The sequence below is a fragment of the Lynx canadensis genome, chromosome B3 (assembly GCF_007474595.2).
Source record: "Lynx canadensis isolate LIC74 chromosome B3, mLynCan4.pri.v2, whole genome shotgun sequence".
NCBI classification, from domain to species: domain Eukaryota; kingdom Metazoa; phylum Chordata; class Mammalia; order Carnivora; family Felidae; genus Lynx; species Lynx canadensis.
Genome location: NC_044308.2, coordinates 27,068,769 through 27,095,186, shown reverse-complemented (window position 1 = coordinate 27,095,186; position 26,418 = coordinate 27,068,769). Strand labels below are relative to the sequence as shown.

The 26,418-nt window shown below is 39.2% G+C and overlaps 1 protein-coding gene across 1 annotated transcript in view; it reads left to right on the top strand.

Moving 5' to 3' along the window:
• OCA2 (OCA2 melanosomal transmembrane protein) overlaps positions 1-26,418 on the top strand; it is a 408,608-nt gene that overhangs the window by 171,163 nt on the left and 211,027 nt on the right. The window contains exons 15-17 of the mRNA XM_030317586.1: positions 4,544-4,691; positions 6,645-6,702; positions 9,230-9,342. Of these exons, the coding sequence (XP_030173446.1) occupies positions 4,544-4,691; positions 6,645-6,702; positions 9,230-9,342 (319 nt within the window). The remainder of the gene's footprint in view (positions 1-4,543; positions 4,692-6,644; positions 6,703-9,229; positions 9,343-26,418) is intronic.

The window sequence follows — 26,418 nt, the reverse complement described above, 5'->3', positions numbered from 1 at the left end:
TCTCAGTGTGGTTTTGATTTGTATTTCCCTGATAAGGAGCGACGCTGAACATCTTTTCATGTGCCTGTTGGCCATCTGGATGTCTTCTTTAGAGAAGTGTCTATTCATGTTTTCTGCCCATTTGTTCACTGGGTTATTTGTTTTTTGGGTGTGGAGTTTGGTGAGCCTCCTACCAATTTTTGTATGTTTTGTTTCATTTCCATCCAGTTCAAATTACTTTCTAATTTCCCTTTTGATTTATTTGATCCTTGGGTATTTTAGAAATGCTTATTTACCACATATTTGGAGAATTTCCAATTACCTAATTTAATTTAAGAGTGACCAGAGAATATACTTGGTAAAACTTGAATCTTTTTAAATTATTAAGATGGTTTTATGGCTAGAATGTCTAGCCTTGTAGATATTCTGTATGTACCAGAAGAGAGTATGTATTCTGCTGTTGTTGGGTGAAATTTTGTCAATATGGTCAATTAGGTCAAGTTGGCTGATAAAATTATTCAAGTCTTCTATATTCTTGCTGATTTTATTTTTAAAAATATTTTAAACCTTTATTTATTTTTGAGAGAGAGAGAGAGAGACAGAGACAGAGACAGAGACAGAGTGTGAGTGGGGTAGGAACAGAGAGAGAGGTAGACACAGAATCCAAAGCAGGCTCCAGACTCTGAGCTGTCAGCACAGAGCCCGACCTGGGACTCGAACTCATGAACCGTGAGATCATGAATGGAGCCAAAGTCAGACACTTAACCAAGTGAGCCACACAGGTGCCCCTATTCTTGCTGATTTTCTATCCATTTATTCAATAAATTACTGAGAGATGAAAATAGAAATCTCTAATTATGATTGTGGATTTGTTTATTTCTTTTTACAGTTATGATTTTTGCTTTATATATTTCAAAATTCTGTTATTAGGGTACATAACATTTGGGATTATTGCCTCTTGAAGATTTAGCACCTTTATCGTTATAAAGTGACCTTCCATATCTATATTCATATTCTTGCTCTGACATCTATTTTGTTGTTAATGTAGCAATTCCAGATTTCTCTTGGCTGGTTGTAGGGTAGTATATCTTTTCCATTCTTTTATCTCTATATTTAAAGTGAATTTCTTGGAAGTGGCTAACAGTTGGGTCTTGATTTTTTTTATCCAATTCCTGATAATCTCTCTTTTAATTGGTACGTTTAGATTATATTTAACATGATTAATAATATGATTAAAGTGTATCATCATGTTATTTTCTATTTGTGCCTTCTCTTCTTTATCCTTTACCCTTCATTTTATGCTTTATTTTGAATTGATTGAATATTTAAAAATATTTCATTTTATCTTTTCTTTTTGCTGTTACATTTTTGGCTATAGTTGTGTTTTGTGAATTTAGTGATAGTTATACTACTAACTTCAAGTGATACTGCTTAACATAAACTATAAGAAACTATAAGAAAATTACAGTAGTATAATTCCATTTCTCAACTCCTGGCCTTGGCATCTTCCCCTGAAACTCATCACTTGGAGCTGGATGACCCTCCTCTAGGCATTCTGGCAGTCCCCAGATCCTGTGAGAGAGCACATCCCACATGGTAATGTCTTCACCTTTTTGTACCATGTATATGGTAACCCCAAGTAATGCTATAAGAGGTTGGTTGAAAAGCTCAGGAAGATAGGGACAGGAGGTAATCAGAGAGGTGGAGATTAGACATCTGATGATATCTCCTGGTCAGGGGCCAGCGTGGAAAAGGTAAGAGCTTATATAGCGGGTCAGAGCTCACAAAAGCACTTGCCATTTGAGGATCTAGAGTCTTTCCTGTAGACCTTTGGCTTTATTCTGCAAGCCATGGTAAACCAATTTGAAAGAAGGAATCTATCTGTCTGTCTGCATATCTGCTACCCTATCTTTCTAGATAGATCAGCCTAGATAGATTTATCTTCCTAGAAGATAGGTAAATATAAAGATAGATAAAGTGTCTTCTTTCTATATATCTATCTATATAACTGTATCTGTCTATATATATCTATCTATAAAATAGATAGAATAAGCAGTGTTTTATGACTAACCGTGGGTGGATTTGTAGGAAGTGACTCCAGTTAGAGGTTACTGAGGAGGAATCAGAGTCAGTAAGTGTGAGGAGATGAGGTCTGGACAAACTGATGACCTGAGACAGGAACAAGTGGACCCTGCAAGAACTATGCCAGTATATCCTTAACTGTTTTTGTGGCCCAGTACTGCCCTAGTTCATGTTTACTTATGACATATCTTATATCTCTTTCTAACTTGTTGGAGACCAATCCTGTAACTTATTGATTTTTATCCTTTAGCATCTAGCATGGTATCTGACATGCTCAATAATGTCAGTGTAGAAATAGTGAAGAATGGCACTGATAAGACCAAAATGACATTTCAGGCTCACATACCTGGAAGATGAATGATGTCATATAAAAACTAAGAAAGTGAGAGGAGAGAGAGTTTTGTGGAGGGAAGATGGAATGTTTACCTGTGAACCTGACAGCACAAGATGCAGAAGGCAATTTCAAGTAGCCCATTGAAACCATAGTCTTAGAGCTTAGCAGAGAAGAGAGGGTGTGGAGATGGCAGAAGAGGTGTGGAGGAAGCCTGAGAACTGAGGAGCAAATGCACTTGGGTTCTGGGTACAGGCAGTGAGTTTCCTTTCCCTGGGCAAAATCTCTCAACTAAATTCCCTGATAAGTGATGATGTATTTCATTCCAAAATGATGAAAACAAAAGTACACTACCTATGGATTCATGCATGGGGATTATCTGGGGAGAATAGCTCCTCCTGTTTGATTTGATACATTAGAAGGCAGCTAGGCTCTAGGTGTACACAAAGGGGCTGAGGCTGCGTCTGGAAAGGACACCTGCAGAAAGGAGCCCTGGAGACCTGGAAGGCCATTTCCACGGATGCAGCAGTGACTCCCAGGCTCTGCTTCTCCACACATCAATGGGGAGAGACCTCCCAGCCTTCATTGCATGGACTAGCTTCAGAGACTAGCCATGCTCTTGTTTAGCTCTTTAAAGTTGATCCACTTGGGAAAGTGACCATCACCTATGCCTTGAAAGACAGGCTGGAAAGTCTCTGTACTTTATGGATGGGCTTTGAATGATATCTTCTGTGTAATGTGGTTCACACCATTGGATGAAACACCTTCACTGAAGCCTCTGCATGACCTCATCTCTCCTTTCCTGTCCTTGTGTGATATTTTTGTGCTCAGTAGTTCAGAAGTCTAGTTTATTTGATTTTCTCCTCCTCCTCCTGTTCCTCCTTTTAATGTTATCATAACCTCATAGGTTGTTTAATGAGATGTGAGGCTCTCTGAAAGGAAATTACAGATATGTTTCTCTGAAGAAGATTTTGAATTATACCCGTTTATTTATTTTTTATTTTGGCAAACTACAAAGTGTCAATATGAACTGAATGAAAACACATTACACAGCTTAGTTCCAAAGAGTTGTCATCTTTGTAAGGCTAGGTCTTTAGAGAAAAGCGTGTGTTAACTGAAATAGTTTTAGTGCCCCTATTCTCTCCCACTTCTCTTTTCTGAATCTTGATGCAATTTGCAATAGCTCTGCCACATAGTAGGTAATCAACTCTTGTGTACTGAATAGAGGGGGCTTAAACAGTGGTGTTTTCCTAGTCACTAAACCACAAGTACGTGCTACTTCTCAGTATTTAGATAATGGGCCTGCCTTGCCTCTGCTCTGAGCTAGTTGTCAAGTGCTCTAGTCCTGCTTCAAAGGGTTCTGTCTTTTTCATCTTGAATTCTTGTGATATGAGGTATAGTACATTGCACATAAGAGGTGATTGATGAAAATACTGTTATTCCTTATATTTTTTGGTGGGTATTTGGAGAAATTTCTGTAGCACCTTTAACTGTAAAATAGAGGTTAAGTATAAATTTTCATAAAAGATTTTGATATTTTAGGAGCCAATGAATTGACAATTCATTTCTCTTTTCTATACCAGAAGATGTCTGAAATGATGAGTAAAATTTGCCTCATTCTATTAATTTGAGCATTTCATAAGTTTGTCTAAGTTTCTCTCACCTGTGTTCTTTCACAGATGCAAGCTCAGCTTGGAGGCCTGGTCAGGAGGCAGGGCATTCACTACCTCCTGCTCTTATCAGATGCCTTCCTGCTGAGAACTACACTTGTATCTTCCATGTTCACTAGATCTACTTCAATGATTAGGCAGTGTCTGGATTTTGTGTCTGAGAGATCCAAACTCCTGGCTGTAAGAAATAATTCCCTGGGAGGGGAAAAGTTTGTTGGGTGATAGCATTGATATGTATATTCAAGAATTTATTTCTCACCAAAATCACATTACTTTGCATCCATGGCAATTTTTTAATGTGGGCTTTGTCTCCTGGTTCTATTACAATAACACGAATGCTAAGTCACTGCTTTGGTTTGGTTCTCGGTTATTTGTGTATCATCAGGTATATGTTTCGTAGTCTTGGAAGGTTGTGAGGAGTAGGTGCCTGCTGATGTCTGAGGTGGTGGGACACTCAAGCCTTGGCTTTTCTTTCCTGCAGAACTGAAGCACGAGATCCACGTCTGGCGCCTGACTGCGCAGCGCATCAGCCCAGCCAGCCGAGAGGAAACAGCGGTTCGGGGCCTGCTCCTGAGGAAGGTGCAGGCACTGGAGCACCTGCTGGCCCGAAGGCTGCATACCTTTCACAGGTACCAAGCCAGGACCCTGCTTGGGCTACTCTTGGTTTATAGCAGTGGCTCTCAATTTTACCAGTTGTGCTCAATGGTTGAATTGTATCAATAACCTATTTACTACCACCCCCCACCCATGGTGTCTAAATGTCATACAATGTACAAGTCAAGTAAGTTAAAATGATGCTTCTTCGGAGTACTTTATGGTACTACAAAATAGTAACACTAGCTTCATGCCAATGAAGCTGTGTAAGTCTCTTGTGGCACATTATTTTGTCTAGCCTCACTTAGATCTCTGGAATATGTTCTGGTACCAGCCCCAGTTTAAGGATGAGATAACTGAGGCTCAGAGAATTTGAGCAACTTGTCCAGGGTTCTACAGCTAGGAAACAGTGACACTGGGGATTGAATCCACACTCAAGCACTGTCTGTCACACCTTCACACATAACACTTGTTCTATAACAAGAATCAAAAACAATTAATATAACAAAGAAATTAACAAAATACTCTCCCAGTAGTTGATTTTCAGGGACCTCAAAGTACTTAAGTCCTACTCAATTCATTTCCTGTCATTTGGTTTTAATCAAAGCTGATATGTAAAAATGAAGGGATGAATTTTTCCTCCAACTCTGATGAGGTGCTGAATTCCAACCTGTCTTCAATTTGGGAGAGCTGATAGAAGAAGCAGGAGCATATCTACCCTTCAGGGACATTGAATCATTACTGCCACAGAGCTGGGAGCTGGGCTAGAATGAGGGGTCTGTCAAGGCAAGGAAATGCAAATCCCTGTGAATGTAGTGTGAATAATCGTACATGTTGCAGTTTGCTGAAAGCAGCCCTGTATTCCTGGGCTGATGACAGGAGCTGGGTGTGGTGACTGTGCTGACCCTTGAGGGTCATCCAGTATGGTCTTGAAGCCTGTTATTTTAGTGGGGGCAGGGGGAAGGCTACAGGGAATGTGTGGAATCTTACTCTCTCCAGCAAAGTGCTGTCTCAGCTCCATCCTAGCCTAGGACCAACCTCCACCAGGTGGTGCTTGGGAAGCAGGACCTCGTGTCCTGAGGCTCCAGGAGGGCCCTGAATTGCAGGCTGAGGACCAACTTCCACCACAGGCATAGATCTTAAAAGGAGAAACTTTGTAAATGAAAGATGCTGGCTCTGCAGATTTTGTTTGTATGTATTATTTTAAAAAATTGTCTTCAGGATTTGCCTGCATCTGCTGTGATTTCCTTTAGGGTCTGTTCTGGCTGTGTAGTCAGCCTCTTTTGATACTTGTGGCATATAAGTGCTCATAAAACTAAATTCTCCACAGTATAGCTCTTTTTCCTGGTTAGTAGGGAAGAAAATAAAGCAGAAATTGTGGACTGTTAGGAAAGGTTAAAAGGGAAAGGCATGTTGGAACAAATGAGGGTGACTGAATCAGATCAGATGTTCCCATGACCAGAGGAGAGAGAAGCACACATAAGTTCTTTAAAATTGATTTCCATTGATAAAAATCACCACTAAAGCAAGTGGAATTTCTTTAATGTTTTTTCCTTTAATAAGTTTGGTTGTCAATATAAAATAACTTCATTTTGAAAAAAAGTATAGGAAAATAGAAAGTAAAAAGAGAAAAACAAAAGTATCTTACTGTCATCCCCCTCGTTCACATTTTGGTCAGTATTCTTCTGACATTCCTTGTGCTCATGCTCACACATACACATGCTTGCACACTTGCTTCCTTAGCATTCCATTCATTTCCTGTATTACTTTTCTTCGGAAATACAGAAATATATTTTCCAATCCATAAACCCAAGTTCACTGGTCACCTTCAATGACTAGGTGTGCCCAGTATGTGGCCAAATCAGGCATCACTTAGTGCCTGGTATCTAGGCCAAAGGTCCATGCTAAACATGCGCTGACTGCTGCCTTGCTGATCTCACTGCTCAGTAGCTCCAGGAAAATAATGAGACTGCCTTTTTCTCTTTTAGACAAATCTCACAGGAAGATAAAAATTGGGAGACCAATATCCAAGAACTCCAGAAAAAGGTACTGTGGTTTATTCTCTCAGGGATTTCTGAATCACCTCTTGCTTCACAAAAGTTAAGACTGAAAGTAATTTCTCTTTTTATTCCTATAGTTGTACACAAGACATGAGTTATTTCTAGGAATAAATGGGAAAAATCATTTTCCAGGCATGATAGGCCTATTTTGTCCTGAAATGGAAAAGTTAAAATTTTTAAATACGCTTTGAGATAGAGTGGCCCTTTCTATGGTTAATGCAGCTGCAGAGAAAGTTGGCTGGGTGCCTGAGGTTCTTGCAGCTCTTCCTGATCCTAAAAGGCAGGTCTTATGGTTCCCATTGTGTGGATGAGGAGATTGAGGCAGAAACAGATGAGGCATGCAGTGTGAGATGGAACAGCTTTAGGGACAAAGATGGAGTGTGTGGTGTACATTCTCTCATATGGCTCTGACTTCTGGTGGGCTGTAGCTTTTGAGTTCTGTTGCTAATTTTCCTGCTTTAACAGACCTTTTTTTTAGCCTATCTGAGAACACAGTGCCCCTCTCCTAGCTGAGAGAACTCTGCTCCAGATCTGCTGGGAGACATTTATATCTTTGTGAAATTTCAAATCCAGGTAGTTTCTTTCCTAGGGAGAGATTGATTACCCACTTTCTTATTATGATAGGAACACTTTGTCCCTTTATAAAGAAATTTAGGTATGGTGGTCCTGATGGGTAATGTGTCCTTTGGGTCTCTCTTCCCAATCTCTGCACCACTGAGATGGTTGGGGTTAGGAAAGGAGGGTGTGGCTATGACACTTTTCTGGGCCCCAGGTTTATGCAGATCCTGCTTGCTTTGCTAGACCATGTAGTGCTGGCTGTGAATTAGGGAAAAGATTGTGTATCTCTCTGTGTACTAGGTGGATGAGGATTGAAGAGAGGTGGAAGGGAAAAACAAGGAGCTTGTATTAAATGAGAGTTCTTACTGTAATAGCTCCAGAAAGGCAAAAGGAGAAAATTTGACAGACACTAAAAATAACAGATAGGAATACATTTTGGATCATTTCCGCTTACACCAGCAAAGTGATGCTGGAATGTTCTTTGATCTTCCTGCTCCCTCCATTCCCAATCCTAGAACTGCCCATGGTAATACCTACGTTCTATGATTAACATGGCTGCATGGAGGGTTTATAGTGCCTCCCCTTACAACAAGTGAGGGGCCATGCCCTTTTCCTCCTAATTCACCATCATAGACTCATCTAGCCAAACTGGCCTTCTTTGGAAGTGGGAAGGAGAAGATGAGTAGGGGCCAGTTGAGCCACAAGCTTTGGCAGTGGGTGGGGAAGGAAGAGATAATCAGGAGGTGGCCCACATGATTCGTGAGCAGGGGGCTAGGGGCTCTGCAGACAGAGCCAGTGTAACATGTAAGAATATGCTTGCAGTTTTTATGACAGCAGCTTTAACTGTATGAGTAGAGAAATCCAGAGAGAAAATCTATACCTATACACACACCTATCTCCGTATCTCTATACCTATACCTGTACCATCTTTCTGTACTTCTATCTCTATCCATATGTATACCCATAAATATCTGTCACTGTCTCTCCCTTTCTATCCATATATACACATCCATGTCTATATCTATCTAATTCTAGATATACATAGACAGATGTGCTGGAAGGACCATACTTAGGAAAGGACATGGCATAGTTGTCAGTTCACATGGTAGAGCATGATTCACATAGGGGCCTGTATGGGTAGGGCATGATGACCCAGGGCTCATCTGTGCCAGTTTTCCTGGATCTCTCTCCTTTCCCCAACTCCACACAGCTGTGGCTTTTGGGGCACAGCACCCTCTGGGGACCTCACCCCATCTTACTCTGTGACTCAGGCCCACTTAAAGGAGGTATAGTACTTTCATTAACCATTTAAGGTTAATGAAGGTACTATAGAGTTTTCTGGCACCTCCCGTCACCCCTGAGCGACTCCACAGGCTACCAATGATGTCATCTTGATGGCTATGAGACTGCCAAGTGTCTTCCAGAGTCCCTGTGAACATGAAAGGATATAGTAGGAGCCTTCAGCAGGAGTCATATACTGCATGAATATGTTAACCTCAGTGCCACCATGAACAGGGATTTGTGTAATAGGAGGAAAGTTGAATTAAAAGGATGTGAGCATGTAGCACCTGTGGAAATGTGTGGCCAGGTCCTTGGAAGTTACATGTTGTTTCCCCAGTGGTTTTGTCAACATCTAACCTAATTCTTGTGGTGTATCTGGGAGCACTTTCTGCATCATATTGATAAGCTATTTAGTCAGGTGTTTTATAAAAGGATTGTCCTATGCTTTAACTTTATTGTGTTTATTTTTTTAATAAAGGTTTTGAATGCTGTAATTCCAAATCTGTAGTTTTCTTTATAAGGCATCACCTTATCATCTTCTTTGAAGTTCAAGATGTTGTATTTTTCATCTTAAGGAGAAAGTTGTAGTGATTCAAGTCATGTAGGATGATGGACACATTGCAGGAAACAGAAGATTGCACCTAGTAAATGAGTTGTGTTTTTCTCTCTTACAGCACAGGATATCAGACAGGATTCTGCTCACCAAATGCCTGATGGTGTTGGGATTTGTTATCTTCATGTTCTTTCTCAATTCATTTGTTCCTGGTGTTCATCTTGATCTTGGTGAGTCTAATTTTTTGTTACCTTTTGTCTATAGGCTTTGCAATTGCTATCACAGTCTGGAAGGGAAGATTTCAAAGCTTGTTCGCAGACATTGGTCATGAGGGTGAGATGGAGGGTGGCCATCTTTGATAGAAAAAAGGAAACCTTTATCCACTACCTTTCCTTTTGTTTTCTGGAAGAAAGGGAGAGGGAGAGGGAGAGGGAGAGGGAGAGGGAGAGGGAGAGGGAGAGAGAGAGAGAGAGAGAGAGAGAGAGAGAGAGAGAGATTCCTCTCCAGCCCCTAGTGTCTTAGTGCATGGGTCCTCGGCCCCTCCAGGTTTTAACATTAGAAGAAATATGGAGTAGATATTATCATCTTTCTCATACTTGATAACCAGATCTTTAAACTGTTGCTTGAGAAGCATTTCAGAAGAGATGGGAGGTCACATCAACAAGGTCAGAGTCCTACAGTTTGTGCAACTTGACATGAGGATTAGATGAGCACTGAAAGGGCCAGAGGAGTGCAAAAGGTCTATACAACCCCCTGTTCCCTATGGTGCCTCCGTTTTCCCCACACAGCAGAACCTGTTCTCCCACCCTTTCCCATATGTTGCTTGCTTTCACAGTGCTGTGGCTCTCCCTTTCCATTTCTCAAGCCCTGTGTCAAGGTTGTAGGGCCTGTTCCCACTTGAGATATGACTGTCTTGAAAATTGAGCTCACCAGATATCTTGTTAACTCTGGCATCTTTCCACTCTTCATCAATATTTTCCACATTCCTTAGGTTTTTTTGTTTTTGATTTTTTTTTTTTTACTGATTTAACAGTTCTCTCTATTGGTGCTATTACTTAAAACAAAACAAAACAAAACCCAAACCACTTCCAAAATGTACTTCATGGTAGGAACTTTAGAAGAAGGTGGCGTAGGAGGACACTGGGCTCACCTTGTCCTGCTGATCACTTAGATTCCACCCACACCTGCCTAAATAACCCAGAACACTGCCAGAAGACTAGCAGAATGGACTCTCTGGAGCCAAGCATAGACAAGAGGCCCACAGAAGAGGGTAGGAAGGGTAGAGAGGTGGTGTGCGCTACATGGACTGACAAGAGGGAGCTGGGGTGGTGGAGGGGCAGCCCACCCGGCAAGGTGAAATCCCCAAGTCTGGCTTGCAAAAGTGGAGGGTCTGGACTGCGTGAATTCTGACAGCCAGAGGGACTTAAATCTGGAATGTTATAAGTAAACAGCTCTGCTTGGAGAGCGGGAGGGCAAGAGGACACCAGGAGGGAGAGATGTTGAACCCTGGAAGACAGAGCTCAGCTCAACGGGGAACAAAAGTGTGAGCCAGTGCCATCTCCCTCTCCCATCCCCCAGCCAAACACCCAAAGGGAACCTGTTCACCAAATGGGCACGGCTCAGCCTCTCTCCTGGTGCTGCAGGGCCCCTCCCACAGGGAACCACCAAAGGCAAAGCGAGTTGATCCTGCCCCTCCCACCCCTGTGCACCTTGTGGATCCACCCCAGCTAATATGCCAGATCCCGTCAAAGCAACACCACAAGCCTGGCAGTGTGCAAGAGGCCCAGACAGGGGCCACACCACTCCACAGTGAGTCCTGCCCCTAAGAGAGGGGAAGTTAAGGTACACACCAGTCTGACTGTGGCCCAGCAGTGGGCTGGGGACAGACATCAGGTGTGACTATGGTCCCGCTGACCAACACAAGTTACTCCAGACAGCACAGGGAAGTGCCCTGCAGTTTTGTGCCACACCAGGGACTATCCACAATGATGAAATGGAAGAATTCTCCTCAAAAGAAACTCCAGGAAGTAGCGACAGCTAACGAATGGATCAAAAACGATTTAAGCAATATAACGGAACAAGAATTTAGAATAATAGTCATAATATTAATCGCTGGGCTTAAAAAGGGTATAGAGGACAGCAGAGAATCTCTTGCTACAGAGATCAAGGGACTAAGAAATAGTGTCATAAAAAATAATATAAATGAGGTGCAATATAAAATGGAGGTGACCACAGCTCGGATTGAAGAGGCAGAGGAGAAAATAAGTGAATTAGAAGATAAAATTATGGAAAAAGAGGAAGCTAAGAAAAAGAGATTAAAAAATCCAGGAGTATGAGGGGGAGAATTAGGGAACCAAGTGGTGCAATCAAATGCAACAATATCCATATAATAGGAATTCCAGAAGAGGAAGAGAGAGAGAAAGGGGCTGAAGGTATACTTGAACAAATCATGGCTGAGAACTCTCCTGATCTGGGGAAGGAAAAAGGCATTGAAATCCAAGAGGCACAGAGAACTCCCTTCAGACATAACCTGAAATGATCTTCTGCACGACATATCATAGGGAAACTGGCAAAATACAAGGATAAAGAGAAAATTCTGAAAGCAGCTAAGGATAAACATGCTCTAAAATATAAAGGGAGACTGAAAAGACTAGTGGCAGACCTATCTACTGAAACTTGGCAGGCCAGAAAGGAATGGCAGGAAATCTTCAATGTGATGAACAGGAAAAATATGCAGCCGAGAATCCTTTATTCAGCAAGTCTGTCATTTAGAATAGAAGGAGAGATAAAGGTCTTCCCAAACAAACAACAATTGAAGGAATTCATCACCACTAAACCAGCCCTACAAGACATCCTAGGGGGGATTCTGTGAGTGAAATGTTGCAATGAGCACAAAGTACCACAGGCATCACTACAAGCATGAAATCTACAGATATCACAATGACTCTAAACCCATAACTTTCTATAATAACACTGAATGTAAATGGACTAAATGCTCCAATCAAAACACATAGGGTATCAGAATGGATAAAAAACAAGACCCATCTATTTGCTGTCTACAAGAGACTCATTTTAGACCTGAAGACACCTTCAGATTGAAAGTGGAGAACTATCTATCGTGCTACTGGAAGTCAAAAGAAAACTGGAGTAGCCATACTTAGACAAACTAGACTTTAAATTAAAGGCTTTAACAAGGGATGAAGAAGGGCATTATGTAATAATTACAGGGTCTATTCATTAAGAAGAGCTAACAATTATAAATGTCTATGTGCCAAATACGGGAGCCCCCAAATATATAAAACAATTAATCACAAACATAAGCAAACTTATTTATAAGAATGTGGTAATTGCAGGGAACTTTAATACTCCACTTACAGTAATGGATAGATCATTTAGTCACAGGATCAATAAAGAAACAAGGGCCCTGAATGATACATTGGATCAGATGGACTTGACAGATATATTTAGAACTCTGCATCCCAAAGCAACAGAATATACTTTCTTCTCAAGTGCACGTGGAACATTCTTCAAGAAACATCACATGCTGACTGGGTCACAAAACAGCCCTTCATAAGTATAAAAGAATTGAGATCATACCATGCACACTTTCAGACCACAATGCTATGAAGCTTGAAATCAACCACAGGAAAAAGTCTGGAAAACCTCCAAAAGCATGGAGGTTAAAGAACACCCTACTAAAGAATGAATGGCTCAACCAGGCAATCAGAGAAGAAATTAAAAAAAATATATGGAAACAAATGAAAATGAAAATACAACAATCCAAATGCTTTGGGATGCAGCAATAGCAGTCCTGAGAGGAAGATACATTGCAATCCAGGCCTATCTCAAGAAACAAGAAAAATCCCAAATACAAACTCTAAGAGCACACCTAAAGGAAATAGAAGCAGAACACCAAAGACACCCCAAACCCAGCAGAAGAAGAGAAATAATAAAGATCAGCACAGAAATAAACAATATATAATCTAAAAAAAAGGTAGAGCAGATCAATGAAACCGAGAGTTGTTTTTTTTTTTTTAATAAACAAAATTGATAAACCTCTAGCCAGGCTTCTCAAAAAGAAAAGGGAGATGACCCAAATAGATAAAATCATGAATGAAAATGGAATTGTTACAATCAATCCCTCAGAAAGACAAGCAATTATCAGGGAATACAATGAAAAATCATATGCCAACACACTGGACAACCTGGAGGAAATGGACAAATTCCTAAACACCCACACACGTCCAAAACTCAATCAGGAGGAAATAGAAAGCTTGAACAGACCAATAACCAGCGAAGAAATTGAATCAGTTGTCAAAAATCTCCCCACAAATAACAGTCCAGGACCAAATGGCTTCCCTGGGGAATTCTACCAGACATTGAAAGCAGAGATAATACCTAGCCTTCTCAAGCTATTCCAAAAAAATAGAAAGGGAAGCAAAACTTCCAGACTCATTCTATGAAGCCAGAGTTACTGTGATTCCTAAACCAGACAGAGACCCAGTAAAAAAAGAGAACAACAGGCCAATGTCCTTGATGAATATGGATGCAAAAATTCTCAATAAGATACTAGCAAATCGAATTCAACAGCTTATAAAAAGAATTATTCACCATGATCAAGTGGGATTCATTCCTGGGATGCAGGGCTGGTTCAACATTCACAAATCAATCAACGTGATAATTCACATTAATAAAAGAAAAGATAAGAACCATATGATCCTGTCAATCGATGCAGAAAAAACATTTGACAAAATTCAGCATCCTTTCTTAGTAAAAACCCTTGAGAAAGTCGGGATAGAAGGAACATACTTAAACATCATAAAAGCCATCTATGAAAAGCCCACAGCTAACATCATCCTCAATGGGGAAAAACTGAGAGCTTTTTCCCTGAGATCAGGAACACGACAGGGATGTCCACTCTCACTGCTGTTGTTTAACATAGTGTTGGAAGTTCTAGCATCAGCAATCAGACAACAAAAGGAAATCAAAGGCATCAAAATTGGCAAAGATGAAGTCAAGCTTTCACTTTTTGCAGATGACATGATATTATACATGGAACATCCAATAGACTCCACCAAAAGTCTGCTAGAACTGGTACATGAATTCAGCAAAGTGCCAGGATACAAAATCAATGTACAGAAATCAGTTGCATTTTTATACACTAACAATGAAGCAACAGAAAGACAAATAAAGAAACTGATCCCATTCACAATTGCACCAATAAGCATAAAATACCTCGGAATAAATCTAACCAAAGATGTAAAAGATCTGTATGCTGAAAACTATAGAAAGCTTATGAAGGAAATTGAAGAAGGTATAAAGAAATGGAAAAACATTCCGTGCTCATGGATTGGAAGAATAAATATTGTTAAAATGTCAATATTACCCGAAGCTATCTACACGTTCAATGCAATCCCAATCAAAATTGCACCAGCATTCTTCTCGAAGCTAGAATAAGCAATCCTAAAATTTGTATGGAACCAGAAAAGACCCTGAATAGCCAAAGTAATTTGAAGAAGACCAAAGCAGGAGGCATCACAATCCCAGACTTTAGCCTCTACTACAAAGCTGCAGTCATCAAGACATCATGGTATTGGCACAAAAACAGACACATAGACCAATGGAATACAATAGAAACCCAAGAATTGGACCCACAAAAGTATGGCCAATTAATCTTTGACAAAGCAGGAAAGAACATCCAATGGAAAAGAAGACAGTCTCTTTAACAAATGGTACTGGCAGAACTGGACAGCAACATGCCAAAGGATGAAACTAGACTACTTTCTTACACCATTCACAAAAATAAACTCAAAATGGGTAAAGGACTTGAATGTGAGACAGGAAACCATCAAAACCCTAGAAGAGAAAGCAGGAGAAGACCTCTCTGACCTCAGCAGTAGGAATTTCTTACTTGACACATCCCCAAAGGCAAGGGAATTAAAAGCAAAAATGAACTATTGGGACCTCATGAAGATAAAAATCTTCTGCACTGCAAAGGAAACAATCAAGAAAGCTAAAGGCGACCAATGGAATGGGAAAAGATATTTGTAAATGACATATCAGACAAAGGGCTAGTATCCAAAATCTATAAAGAACTCACCAAATCCACACCTGAAAAACAAATAACCCAGTGAAGAAATGGGCAGAAAACATGAAGAGACACTTCTCTAATGAAAACAGGCACATGAAAAAATGCTCAATGTCACTCCTCATCAGGGAAATGCAAATCAAAACCACACTCAGATACCACTTCATGCCAGTCAGAGTGGCTAAAATGAACAAATCAGGAGACTATAGATGCTGGCAAGGATGTGGAGAAACGGGAACCCTCTTGCACTGTTGGTGGGAATGCAAACTGGTGCAGCCACTCTGGAAAACAGTGTGGAGGTTCCTCAAAAAATTAAAAATAGATCTACCCTGTGACCCAGCAGTAGCACTGCTAGGAATTTACCCAAGGGATACAGGCATGCTGAAGCATAGGGGCACTTGTACCCCAATGTTTATAGTAGCACTGTCAATAATAGCCAAATTATGGAAAGAGCCTAAATGTCCATCAACTGATGAATGGATAAAGAATTTGTGGCTTATATACACAATGGAATACTACTTGGCAATGAGAAAGAATGAAATCTGACCTTTTGTAGCAACGTGGATGGAACTGGAGAGTGTTATGCTAAGTGAAATAAGTCATAGAGAGAAAGACAGATACATATGTTTTCACTTTTATGTGGATCCTGAGAAACTTACCAGAAGACCATGGGGGAGGGGATGAAAAAAAAAAAGAAAGGTTAAGGAGGGAGGGAGCCAAAGAGACTCTTAAAAACTGAGGACAAACTGAGGGTTGATGGGGTGTGGGAGGGAGGGGGGTGATGGGTATTGAGGAGGGCACCTGTTGGGATGAACACTGGGTGTTATATGGAAACCAATTTGACAATAAATTTCATATTTAAAAAAACCAAAAAGCAAAATGTACTTCAAATGAATTATAGATTTATGGGAAAGATAAATTTGAAGTCCTATCAAGGAATGTGTTCTTTAACCAAAAACTTTATTTATGGATTTCCTTCAAAGTAAGCTCTGTTAAGATATTTTAAATATCTTTTCATAAAAATTTTATTTACTGCAACATTTGAAGAAGATAACATCTGTAGAAAGTAAAGCCTCTAAGTTTGTAAATTAGTTGGATAATGTGAGCAAGCTTCAGTTATTCACACCATGGCATTGCTCCTTTGGTTCTAGGCTACCACTAGAAATCTTTAGATTATAACTTAATTTCCCTTTTCTGTCATGTGTAGAAAGACACATTGCTAGAGTCTTACACATAGAACATGATGTACATGCTTTTGACTGGATGTTCAACTTTATATCATGTGTTTACAGCCTCTGAGAATTTATTTCCTTAAATAATTTCAAAACCAATTTGCCAGGCAGCCTGGGCTAAGTTCCAAGTTGACAAGTGTTCTTTGTCCACACCTGAGAGTCAATCCACATAGAATCCTGATGTAATAATGAAGAATGACAAAGCTATACTTGTAATAATGTCATGAATTTTAATTGTATTTGGTGTATTACATTTAGAAATTATTGTTGTAATGTAGTAATGTAGTTATTTTGAATTATACTGCATACATAATATAATTTTAACATTAAGAGATGGTCATCACTGGCAATTAAGCAAATACAATTAGACTGGTGTCTGTGGGCAGAGGAGTTCCATTAAATAATTCTTGGGTGTTTGTTTTTTTTAAATTTTTTTTAATTTTGTGTTTATAGAATATTTTTTTTCTAATTTTACTTGGGATCATACTTTAAAAGAACACAGCATGCATTTGAAAGACTAAAAAATATATGGGAGTTTGCATACAATTTTGTTAGCATTTGGTAGTGATCATTGTATAAATAACAATATTTTTAAAATTTAAAGTCACATCTTTAACTGTATGGACTTTTAAAAATCTTGATTACCATGAAACCTTTTAGCCTGAGAAGTCCATACTTTTTACTAAGATGTCACATCTCTTTTTGTGTGGTTGTTGTATCTATGATTGAGGGGCTTCTTTTTTGCTTTTAAGTCTTGTGTTTTGTTAGGATTGAACAAATGATTTTATCTGGGGATCCTGGAATACATAACTCCTATATTTGCATTCATCATGATAGAAGACTTAGGTTGACTAGGAGAAAATTTCGATTAGCGTATATTTTAAATGGAGTACAGTATCCTTAGAATTACAGTAACTCCCCTCATGGGAACAGGAGCAAAATTGATACATGACCTTCCCAGGGCTTCAGCCAGTAGAGATGGGACCATTTATTTTTAGTGAATTACTGTTTTGAATGTGATGTGCTGTGTAAGTTGAGTATAAAATATTATGTCATATAACATGAAGTGATGTCATATCACACAATGTGCATCATGAAAAACAACATCATATAAAACAGCGTGATGTCATTTGATAAAGTGGTGTCATATATCACTGTGTACAATGTGACATCACATAATTAAAGTGTGGTATCATATATCAGATCATGCCATGTAATAAAACAGCATCATATAACATATTCCTTCATTTAAACATCATATCCTAAACACAACATTGACTCTCATTTTATTTTTTTTATTTTAATTTTAATTTTTTTAAAGTTTTTATTTAATTATTTTGAGATAGAAAGAGAGAGAGAAGGGGGGGCACAGAGAGAGAGAGAGAGAGAGAGAGGTGGAGAGAGAATCCCAAGCTGGTTCTGTCAGCACATAGCCCAATGCGGGGCTTGATCTCATGGAACCATTGAGACCATGAGCTAAGCTGAAATCAAGTTGGATGCTTAAGTAACTGAGCCATCCACATGCCCCTCATTTTATTTTTTAAGTTATCACAAAGAAAGACTGATTTTTCCTTTTGATATGAAGTTTTATGAATTTTAGCAAAGATGCATATTTATGTAACCACCACTACAATTGGAATACAGAACAGTTTCATCACCCAAAAATACTTCAAAGTTACCCTTTTGTAGTCACCACCTGTCTTAATCCCAGCAACTCCTGATCTGTTTCCTATCACTATAGTTTTGTCTTCTGGAGAATGTCATACATATGTAGTCAGAGTATATGCAACCTTTGAGATTTGCTTCTCTCACACAGCATAAAGCCTTTCAAATTGATCCAAGTTGCTGTGTGTACAGTAGTTCATTCTTTTTGTTGCTGACTAGTCTTCTATGGTATGGATATAGTTTGTTTATCCATTCACCCATTGAAGGACATTTGGATTATTTCCAGTTTTTGGTGATTGTGGTGATTGTGAGTAGACTACTCCAAATATTCATGTACATGACCTTCTGTCCACTTAAGTTTTCACTTCTCTTGGGTAAATTACCTAAGTGTGGGACTGCTGGGTCATATGGTGAGTGTATATTCAGCTTTAAAAGAAACTGCTGCATCATTTTCTTGATTGGCTATAGCACTTTGTGCTCTCACAGCAGTACATGGGATTTCCAACTTTTCCACATCCTCTAGTGTTTGACATGGTTATACTCCCTCCCCTGGAGTTCCACAATGCCTTGTAGAAGCCTTAGATCTAGAACTCACATGTTATTCTAATCATTTGTTTGTGTCTCTGGCCCCAGGTTATCCTCTTTGCCCAAGCTAGACCCAAGGGCATGGTCCATGTCTGCTAAATTTTTCTCTCCTCAGTGCCTTGTATAAATGCCTGACACATTAATGGATATAAGATATAGGGTTACATAATGTATGAACAAACTTCTTATTGATTAGTATAGATTCCAACTTAATTATTTTAAGAATTTAAATGTGGCTGACTTAACTTGGATTCTGTAAAGAGCAAAGCCTGGAGCAAAGGCTTGTGTGTGAGATTTTCACTGGGGAGTATGATTCCTGGGAAGAGAAGTGAAGGATAGGGAAACAGAGTAATGTCAGGCAAATGTGAAAAACACTACACTGTGGAAACATGGAAGCAGAGTTGTGAAGAGAGTGAGCTCAAACAAGGCTGCATCATCATCTGTCTACCAATGTGGGCCACTGATTGCTGTATCTCGGGATTGTCTGAGGAAAAGTATGAAATATGTCTCAGGTCTGTGTGTGGGGTTGTGTGGGAGAGTGGGGGCATTTACCTATTGGGTCCCATAACCCATTGGTCCAGGTTCCTCCCCATTGAATGCCATCTTGCAAATGTTTACAGCTGGTACATGCACAAAGCACAAAGGTCAAGCAAAAGAAAAGCGACAGTTGAGAAGTAGGTGCATGGGTTCAAAACAGACTAAATCAGGGTGCATCTGTATGAGGGCACATCCACATAGAGCTGGCTACTGCCACAGGCCTCAAGTGAGAGACAGGAGAGCTTTGAGTATCCCAAGGGTGCAAGAAGTGCTACAATAATGAAGAAAGAAAAGGTACCTGTCCTTTTATGTGCATCTGGCAAATAGATAGTTCCCCCAAGTGCAAGGATCTTTATCTCACAACATATGCTAGAATTAACTCTAGTCTGCTCATTTGTTACACACAGGTCTACAGTCCCTACAGGAAATTCTTGGTACAAGATATGTTTCAAAATTCTGATATCTTTGTATGTTACAAATATAATTCAGTGCACATACTGAATTATATATAATGTAACACCCCCAAGAGATTCGGGGCCAATACCTTGTCATCTAAGAATTAGTATTTCTGGAGTGAAACATGAATATTTATACAAGGTGGGATAAATTAAAACCACAAATTGCCTCATTTCAGTTCAACTCAGATTTTATTAAATTTTGGCATAAAACTTACAATAAAAATTTTTGCTCTTCTGAACTTTAGGACTTCATAATTGTGGTAATTGATGAGGAAACTATAAGAGTCAGTGAGCCAGCTTCAAAATGTTGTCTTTGGACTTACAATTTATAACTTCATTAGCAGTTTTCTAGGTCTCCTTTGATGATTAGTTCAGGATGTCTCCCTAAGCTCTCTCACAATATGTTTGATTAGGTTTCAGTTCTGGAAATTTTCCTATAATTATTTCCCTGATTATGATTTTGAAATTGCCAGTGTTCTCACTGACCCTTGGTGTCCTATTGTTGAGCAATTTTATTGTCTTTGTTTAAGTATTTTTAGCTACCAATAAAGCAACCTACTTGTTCAGTCTTGAGCAAAATAAAGGATTATTAGAATCATACTGGGTTCACTGGCAGACTGCAGGGGATGATGGGTCCTGGGCAGGGGGCAGACTCAGGAAAAAGAAAGACATCCTGACAAAGGGCATGTTCCTGTTTTCCACACACCCTTCATTCTCTACTCACAGCCTCATGCTTCTCCATACAACATTTTCTCATCTTTTTTCTGTTCACAGCAGAATAGAGATGATCTGATTTATAGAATCTCACTTACAGAAACACAGAGAGAAAAGGCTATTTTGATTTCCAGATTCCCTGATGAAGAGTTTGATTGGCCCAGGTTCGCTTAGCTTCCTTTTCTAACCTAGAGATTATGACCAAGAGGACAGGGGCCACATGTTTTATACTGGAGTGGCTGGAGGTATAGTGCTTAGAGGAAGGATGGAGTCATTGTGAACTGGACAGACATCTCCAAAACTTCCTAATATGTTTCCCAGGTACTCTGATTTCTAGGAAGTAATTCATTTCAATTATATCATTCATGTATTAATTAAGTCATGCATTATGGCATTTGTACAACAAATGCAGATAGTGGTTTAGGGGCTGGGTATAAGGTGGTGAACATAAATACTAAGTCACTGCTCTCATTGGTCTCTCATTCTGGAGGGGAGATGGGTCTATACTGATTTACATGAGGTGGAATGAAGACTCCACAGCTAATTTAGACACAGATCTTTAGAGCTCTTATAGTCTGATGCAAAGGCAGGCAAGTTTACAAAGTTATAAAGCGAAATATGATCACTTCCATAATCAAGGTACAGATGAACTGCTATCAATGTCAAAATGAAAGAGAGCTAGAAGTAGGAGGGGTAAGGAAATGGAAGAAAAAGAGGAGGAAGAGGAGGAACAGGAGGAAGAAGAGGAAGAGGTGGAAGAGATCACATCCAATTGAAAAGGCAGGGGAAATGCCTCTTGGAGGAGGCAGCATTTGCCACGGACTTTGACAAAAGAGTATGATCCCAAAGGTTGGGGATGAGATTAGAAATTTCATCCAGATGGAACAAGTTGAACAAATACAAGGAAGAAAGTGACCCTTGTAGAAATTCCAATCAAAAGCGGTAACAGCTGCCCCGCGGTGACCCATAGTATATGCCTGGCAACTGGATGATTGCGTCGCAAGAAATAGTTCAGCAGCACCTTCATGTTGAGCAGGTGGTTAAGAAATGTCATTGTTCTAAGAGAGCTCAGAAACTCAGCAGCCCATAGGATGGATCTGTTCTTTTTATGGCTGAGAGGATTTGACCAGGTTGTCTACTAGCCGACATGTTATCAAACCATAAACTTAGACTGGTAATGTGAAATTTTACATTATAACAAGGATACCAGTGTATTAGTTTAGTGTCCCCTGTTGAGGGGACAGTATATCTGGGTCTTGGGGTTAGTCAAAAGATTTGAGTGTTTCATGGCATCATGCTGTGATGCCTGTGAGTGACATATGAGGAATTGAGCCTTTAAGTAAGTCACATGGTTACCTTGTCAGTGAGGGCTGAGATAATCTAGTTTTGATGGTCTTCTCAGGACTCTGCTGCCTCAAAGAAAGGCTTTTTCTTCCTATGGCTTCAAAGTAGACCTAAGTGAATTGTGGCACTCATCTGGGTTGGAAGGATGGTTTGGGCTCAGACACAGTAAGGTGGGAGAAGACAGTGAGGAAAGCTCCAGTGGCTGAGAAATTTAGGAAACCTGATCCATCACTATGAGTGGAAATTGTTAAATGCATTTTGTGTCAACCTGATAATAAAAACATTTAAGTCCCTAGATAGATCCTTCCTAGTTTTTATCAAGTATTCATCTTAAATGAAAGTAATTATCAATGTGATAATTTGGAATGATGATAAATAGAACAAATAAGTCTTAGCTTTTAAAAATCAGAGTAAAGTACCTATTTTCCTTATTAATCTCAACATGGGTAAAATTACTACATTCTCCATTACACTGAAGAAATGAAATCATGAGAGAGAGAGAGAGAGAAAGAGGAGGAGGAAAAAGAAGGAGGTAAGAAGAGGGAGAGAGAGAGAATGGCTTAGATTTTTTAAATTAAGATATGGAAATCACTACCATAAATTTCATCTTTGTGTATAATTCAGTGTTTTTTAATATATTCACAAAGTTGTACAACCACTGCCACTATCAAATTCCAGGACATTTTCCTTACCCTCAGATAACCTCACACCGATTAGCAGTCACCATTTCTCCTCACATTGCACCCTACACCTCCCTCCAATCCCTGGCAACTGATAATCCTACTTTCTGACTGTATGGACTTGCCTATTCTGGACATCTTGTATAAATGGAATTATTCAACGTGTCTTAGCATAATGATTTAAAGATTCATCCATGTGGCAGCATGTTTTAATACTTCATTACATTTTATATATGGCTGAATAATATTCCATTTTCTAAGCTGTACCATAATTTATCTGTTAATTGACTGATGGACATTTTGTTTTTTCCAATTTTTGGTTGTATGAATAATGATCCTATGAACATTTGTGTATGAGTTTTTGTGTGGACATATGTTTTAAGTTCTCTTGGATGTATACCTAAGAATGGTATACACTACACTTTACCTATTTTTTAAACTGGCTTATTTGTCTTGTTGAACTATAAAGTTCTTCATATAGTCCAGATACTAGTCTCTCATCAGATATGTGATTAGTAAACATTTTCTTGTATTCTGTGGATTTTCTTTTTGCTTTTCTTGATGGTGTCCTTTGAAACACAAAAGGTTTTTATTGTGATGAAGTCCAATTTATCTGTTTGTTTCTTTTTTTCCTTGTGCTTTTAGGGTTATATCTAACAAACCATTGCCTAATCCAAGGTCATGAAGATATGTACCTCTGCTTTCTTTTAGTGTTTTATAATTTTATTTCTTCCAGTTAGGAAGATCCATTATTTTTATATATGTTATGAGGAGTGGTCTTTTCTATATAGGAAGTGGTTTAATTACTAATACAATCTTTCTTTTTTTTTTTTTTTTTAAACCTTTTTCCTCAGTTTTATTGAGAAATAATTGGCACATTGCTGTATAAGTTTAGGGCATACAGCATGATGGTTTGACTTACATGTATTGTGAAAAGATCACCACAGTAGGTTCAGCTAATATTTATTTTCTCTTATAGATACAATAAAAACAAAAGAAAGAAGAAAAGTTTAATAAAGGAAGAAAAATTTCCTCCTTGTGATGAGAACTCTTAGAATTTAGTCTCCTAACAATTTTTGTGTATATCATACAGCAGTGTTAGCTATAGCCTTCATATTGTGTATTATATCCCTAGGATTTTTTTTATCTTATAATGAAAAATTCAACTCTTTAGTCAAATAGATATATTCAGATTTTTATTTCTTCAGTCAGTTTCAGTAGTTTGTGTCTTTTTAGGAATTTGACAGTTTTAGGTTATCTAATTAAGATTTTTTTCAAAGGATTACAAGCATATCTTATAGATATTGTAAGTTCAGTTCCAAATCACTGCAATAAATCAAATATCATAATAAAGCAAGTCAAATGCATTTTTTGGTTTCCCAGTGCATGGAAAATTATGTTTACACTTCGCTGTAGTCTATTAAGTGTGCAATAGCATTATGTCTAAAAAAAAGTATACATACTTTAATTTAAAAATATTACTAAAAAATGCCACCATCATTTGAGCTTTTAGCAGGTCACAATCATTGATCACAGATTACTATAACAAATATAATAAACATTAATGTAAAAGCTTGAAATATTGTGAGAATTACCAAGGTGTGACACAGAGACCTGAAGTAAGAAAATACTGTTGGAAAAATGGTGCTGATAGTCTTGCTTGATGCAGGGTTTCCACAAACCTTCAATTTGTAAAAAATGCAGTATCAAAGAAATTCAATCAAGTAAAATGCAATAAAATGAGGTTTACCTATATGTTATAATCTTTTTAAATTCAGTAAGTCAGTAGTAATGTCCCTACTTTTCTTGGTCAGTTTAGCTAAAGGTTTATCAATTTTATTGCTCTTTTTTGAGAATCAACTTTTGGTTGTTTTTTTCTATTATTTTTTCTGTTATTTGTTTCATTATATCCATTCTCATCTTTATTATTTCCTTTCCTCTGCTTGCTTTAGGTTTGGTTTGCTGCTTTTTTTTTTTTTTTTTTTTTTTAGTTCTTACCATGAAAGATTAGATTATCCACCTGAGATCTTTCCTTTTTTTGAATGAAGGTATTTACAACTGTAAATTTCCTGTTAGTACTACTTTGCTGCATTCCAAATTTATTGTTATGTGTTTTCATTTCCATTCATCTCAAGTATTGTCTAATTTCATTATGATTTCTTCTTTGACCCATTGGTTTAAAGAGTGTGTTGTTCACTCAGGGAAGACTAATCCCCATAACATTTGGTTTAAAAACCAGAGAGGCTGATTTCTGTGAATTTATAAAACCAGTGGTACTTGGAGCCTGGAGCTTTAAAAGTCTGCTGAGTCAGCACTGAGTGAGCCTTGGGTGAGTGATAGCTGGATTGCTGCCCTTAAAGAGACTGCAACTTGTGTGGAGAGGCAGCATAAAAATAGCAGTTCACACAATGATGGGAGCAAACAGGAGGCAGATCTTGTCATACTAATTTTGGAGCATGTTTAGGGGCTTCTCTGAAAATGAGGGAACTAGCAGGTGCCACTTTCCTCCCCTACCCCCCTAGCATAAGCACAGAGTTGCCTGTGAAAGGCAGGGCTGTACAGACCCTTGCTACCTAACCCATTAGCCATGTACCATGTGCCCAGGTTCACCTGAGGACTGGCCCATTCCAGGCCTGCTAGCTTTGGCTCTGGGTCAGAGCAAGTTTTGTTAAAGCTGCACATGCTTTCTGATCAGACGCTCAGTGCACAGCTGCTGCAGGGCACTGTGCAGTCCACCACTGTCCCTACACTGCACCTAGCTGTGTGCCTCCGACCACCTTGCATATCACACTCAGGCATGTACTCCCAGCCACCATTTCATGCTATGCCAAGGCTACCTTGCCTGTAGCACCCAGCTGAGTGCCCCCAGCAACCACAGCACACCGTGCTCAGCCACATATGTGTGGTACACCCAGCAGCCAGGTGCATGGCTGCCCCTGCCCAGCCACCATACTATGTCCAACCACATACCCCAGCCACCTTCACATGCTAGGTCCGGCTGTGCCAGTCTCCAGCAGCCCTGTCATGCATACCTTAGCTGTCATAGTGCTTTGAGGGATATAGCATAGGACTAGTGGACTAGTGAGAATTTTGCTAATACTGCTGCCCCTTAGAGCTGGCCTGCCTGGGTCCCACTAACACCACAGAGAGCAAGCACAGCCCACAACAGTCAGAGAGTCAGTGCAGATGACTGCACTGAAAGGAAAAATGACTCTAGACACAATAGTAGGAGGTAAGCAACACGCATAGGATACTTTCCTGAAGTGCCAGGTTCTGGTGAACAGGGGACACCGCGCTGCAGGGGCTCCAGGATGTCTTCTTTATAAAGTTGCTATTTTCAAGAGCAGAAGAGACACAGCTGACCTTAACACAGAGGCAGACAAAATGAGGATATAGAGTTTATCTGAAATAAAAGAACACGACAAGGCCATGGCCACAGATCTAAGTAACATGCATGATAGAGAACTTAAAGCAATTATAATAAAGATACTCCTTGGGTGTGAGAAAAAAATGGAAGACATCAGTGAGACCCTTAACACAGAGATAAGGAATAACATAGCAGAGAGAAATGGCATAATAAACAAAATGAGAAACACACTTGATGGAATGGAATGGCCAGCTGGAAGAAGCAGAGGAACGATTTAATGACCAAGAAGACTACAGTAATGGAAAGAAGTCAGTGGAACAGAAGAGAGAGATAAGAATTATGCAAAAGGAGAATAGAAGGAGAATTAAGTGACTCCCTCAAATGTAATGACATTTGTATTATAGGAGTCCCAGAAGAAGAGACAGAAAATGGGGCAGAAAATGTATTTGAAGAAATAATAGTTGACAACCTCCCCCCCCATTGGGGGAAGGAAACAGATACCCAGATGCAGGAGGCAAAGAGAACCCCCAACAAAATTTAAAAAAGCACATCCACACCAAGACATATTGTAATTAAATTGGCAAAATATAATGACAAAGAAAAAAATCTTAAAAGCAGCAGGACAAAAGAAGTCATTAAC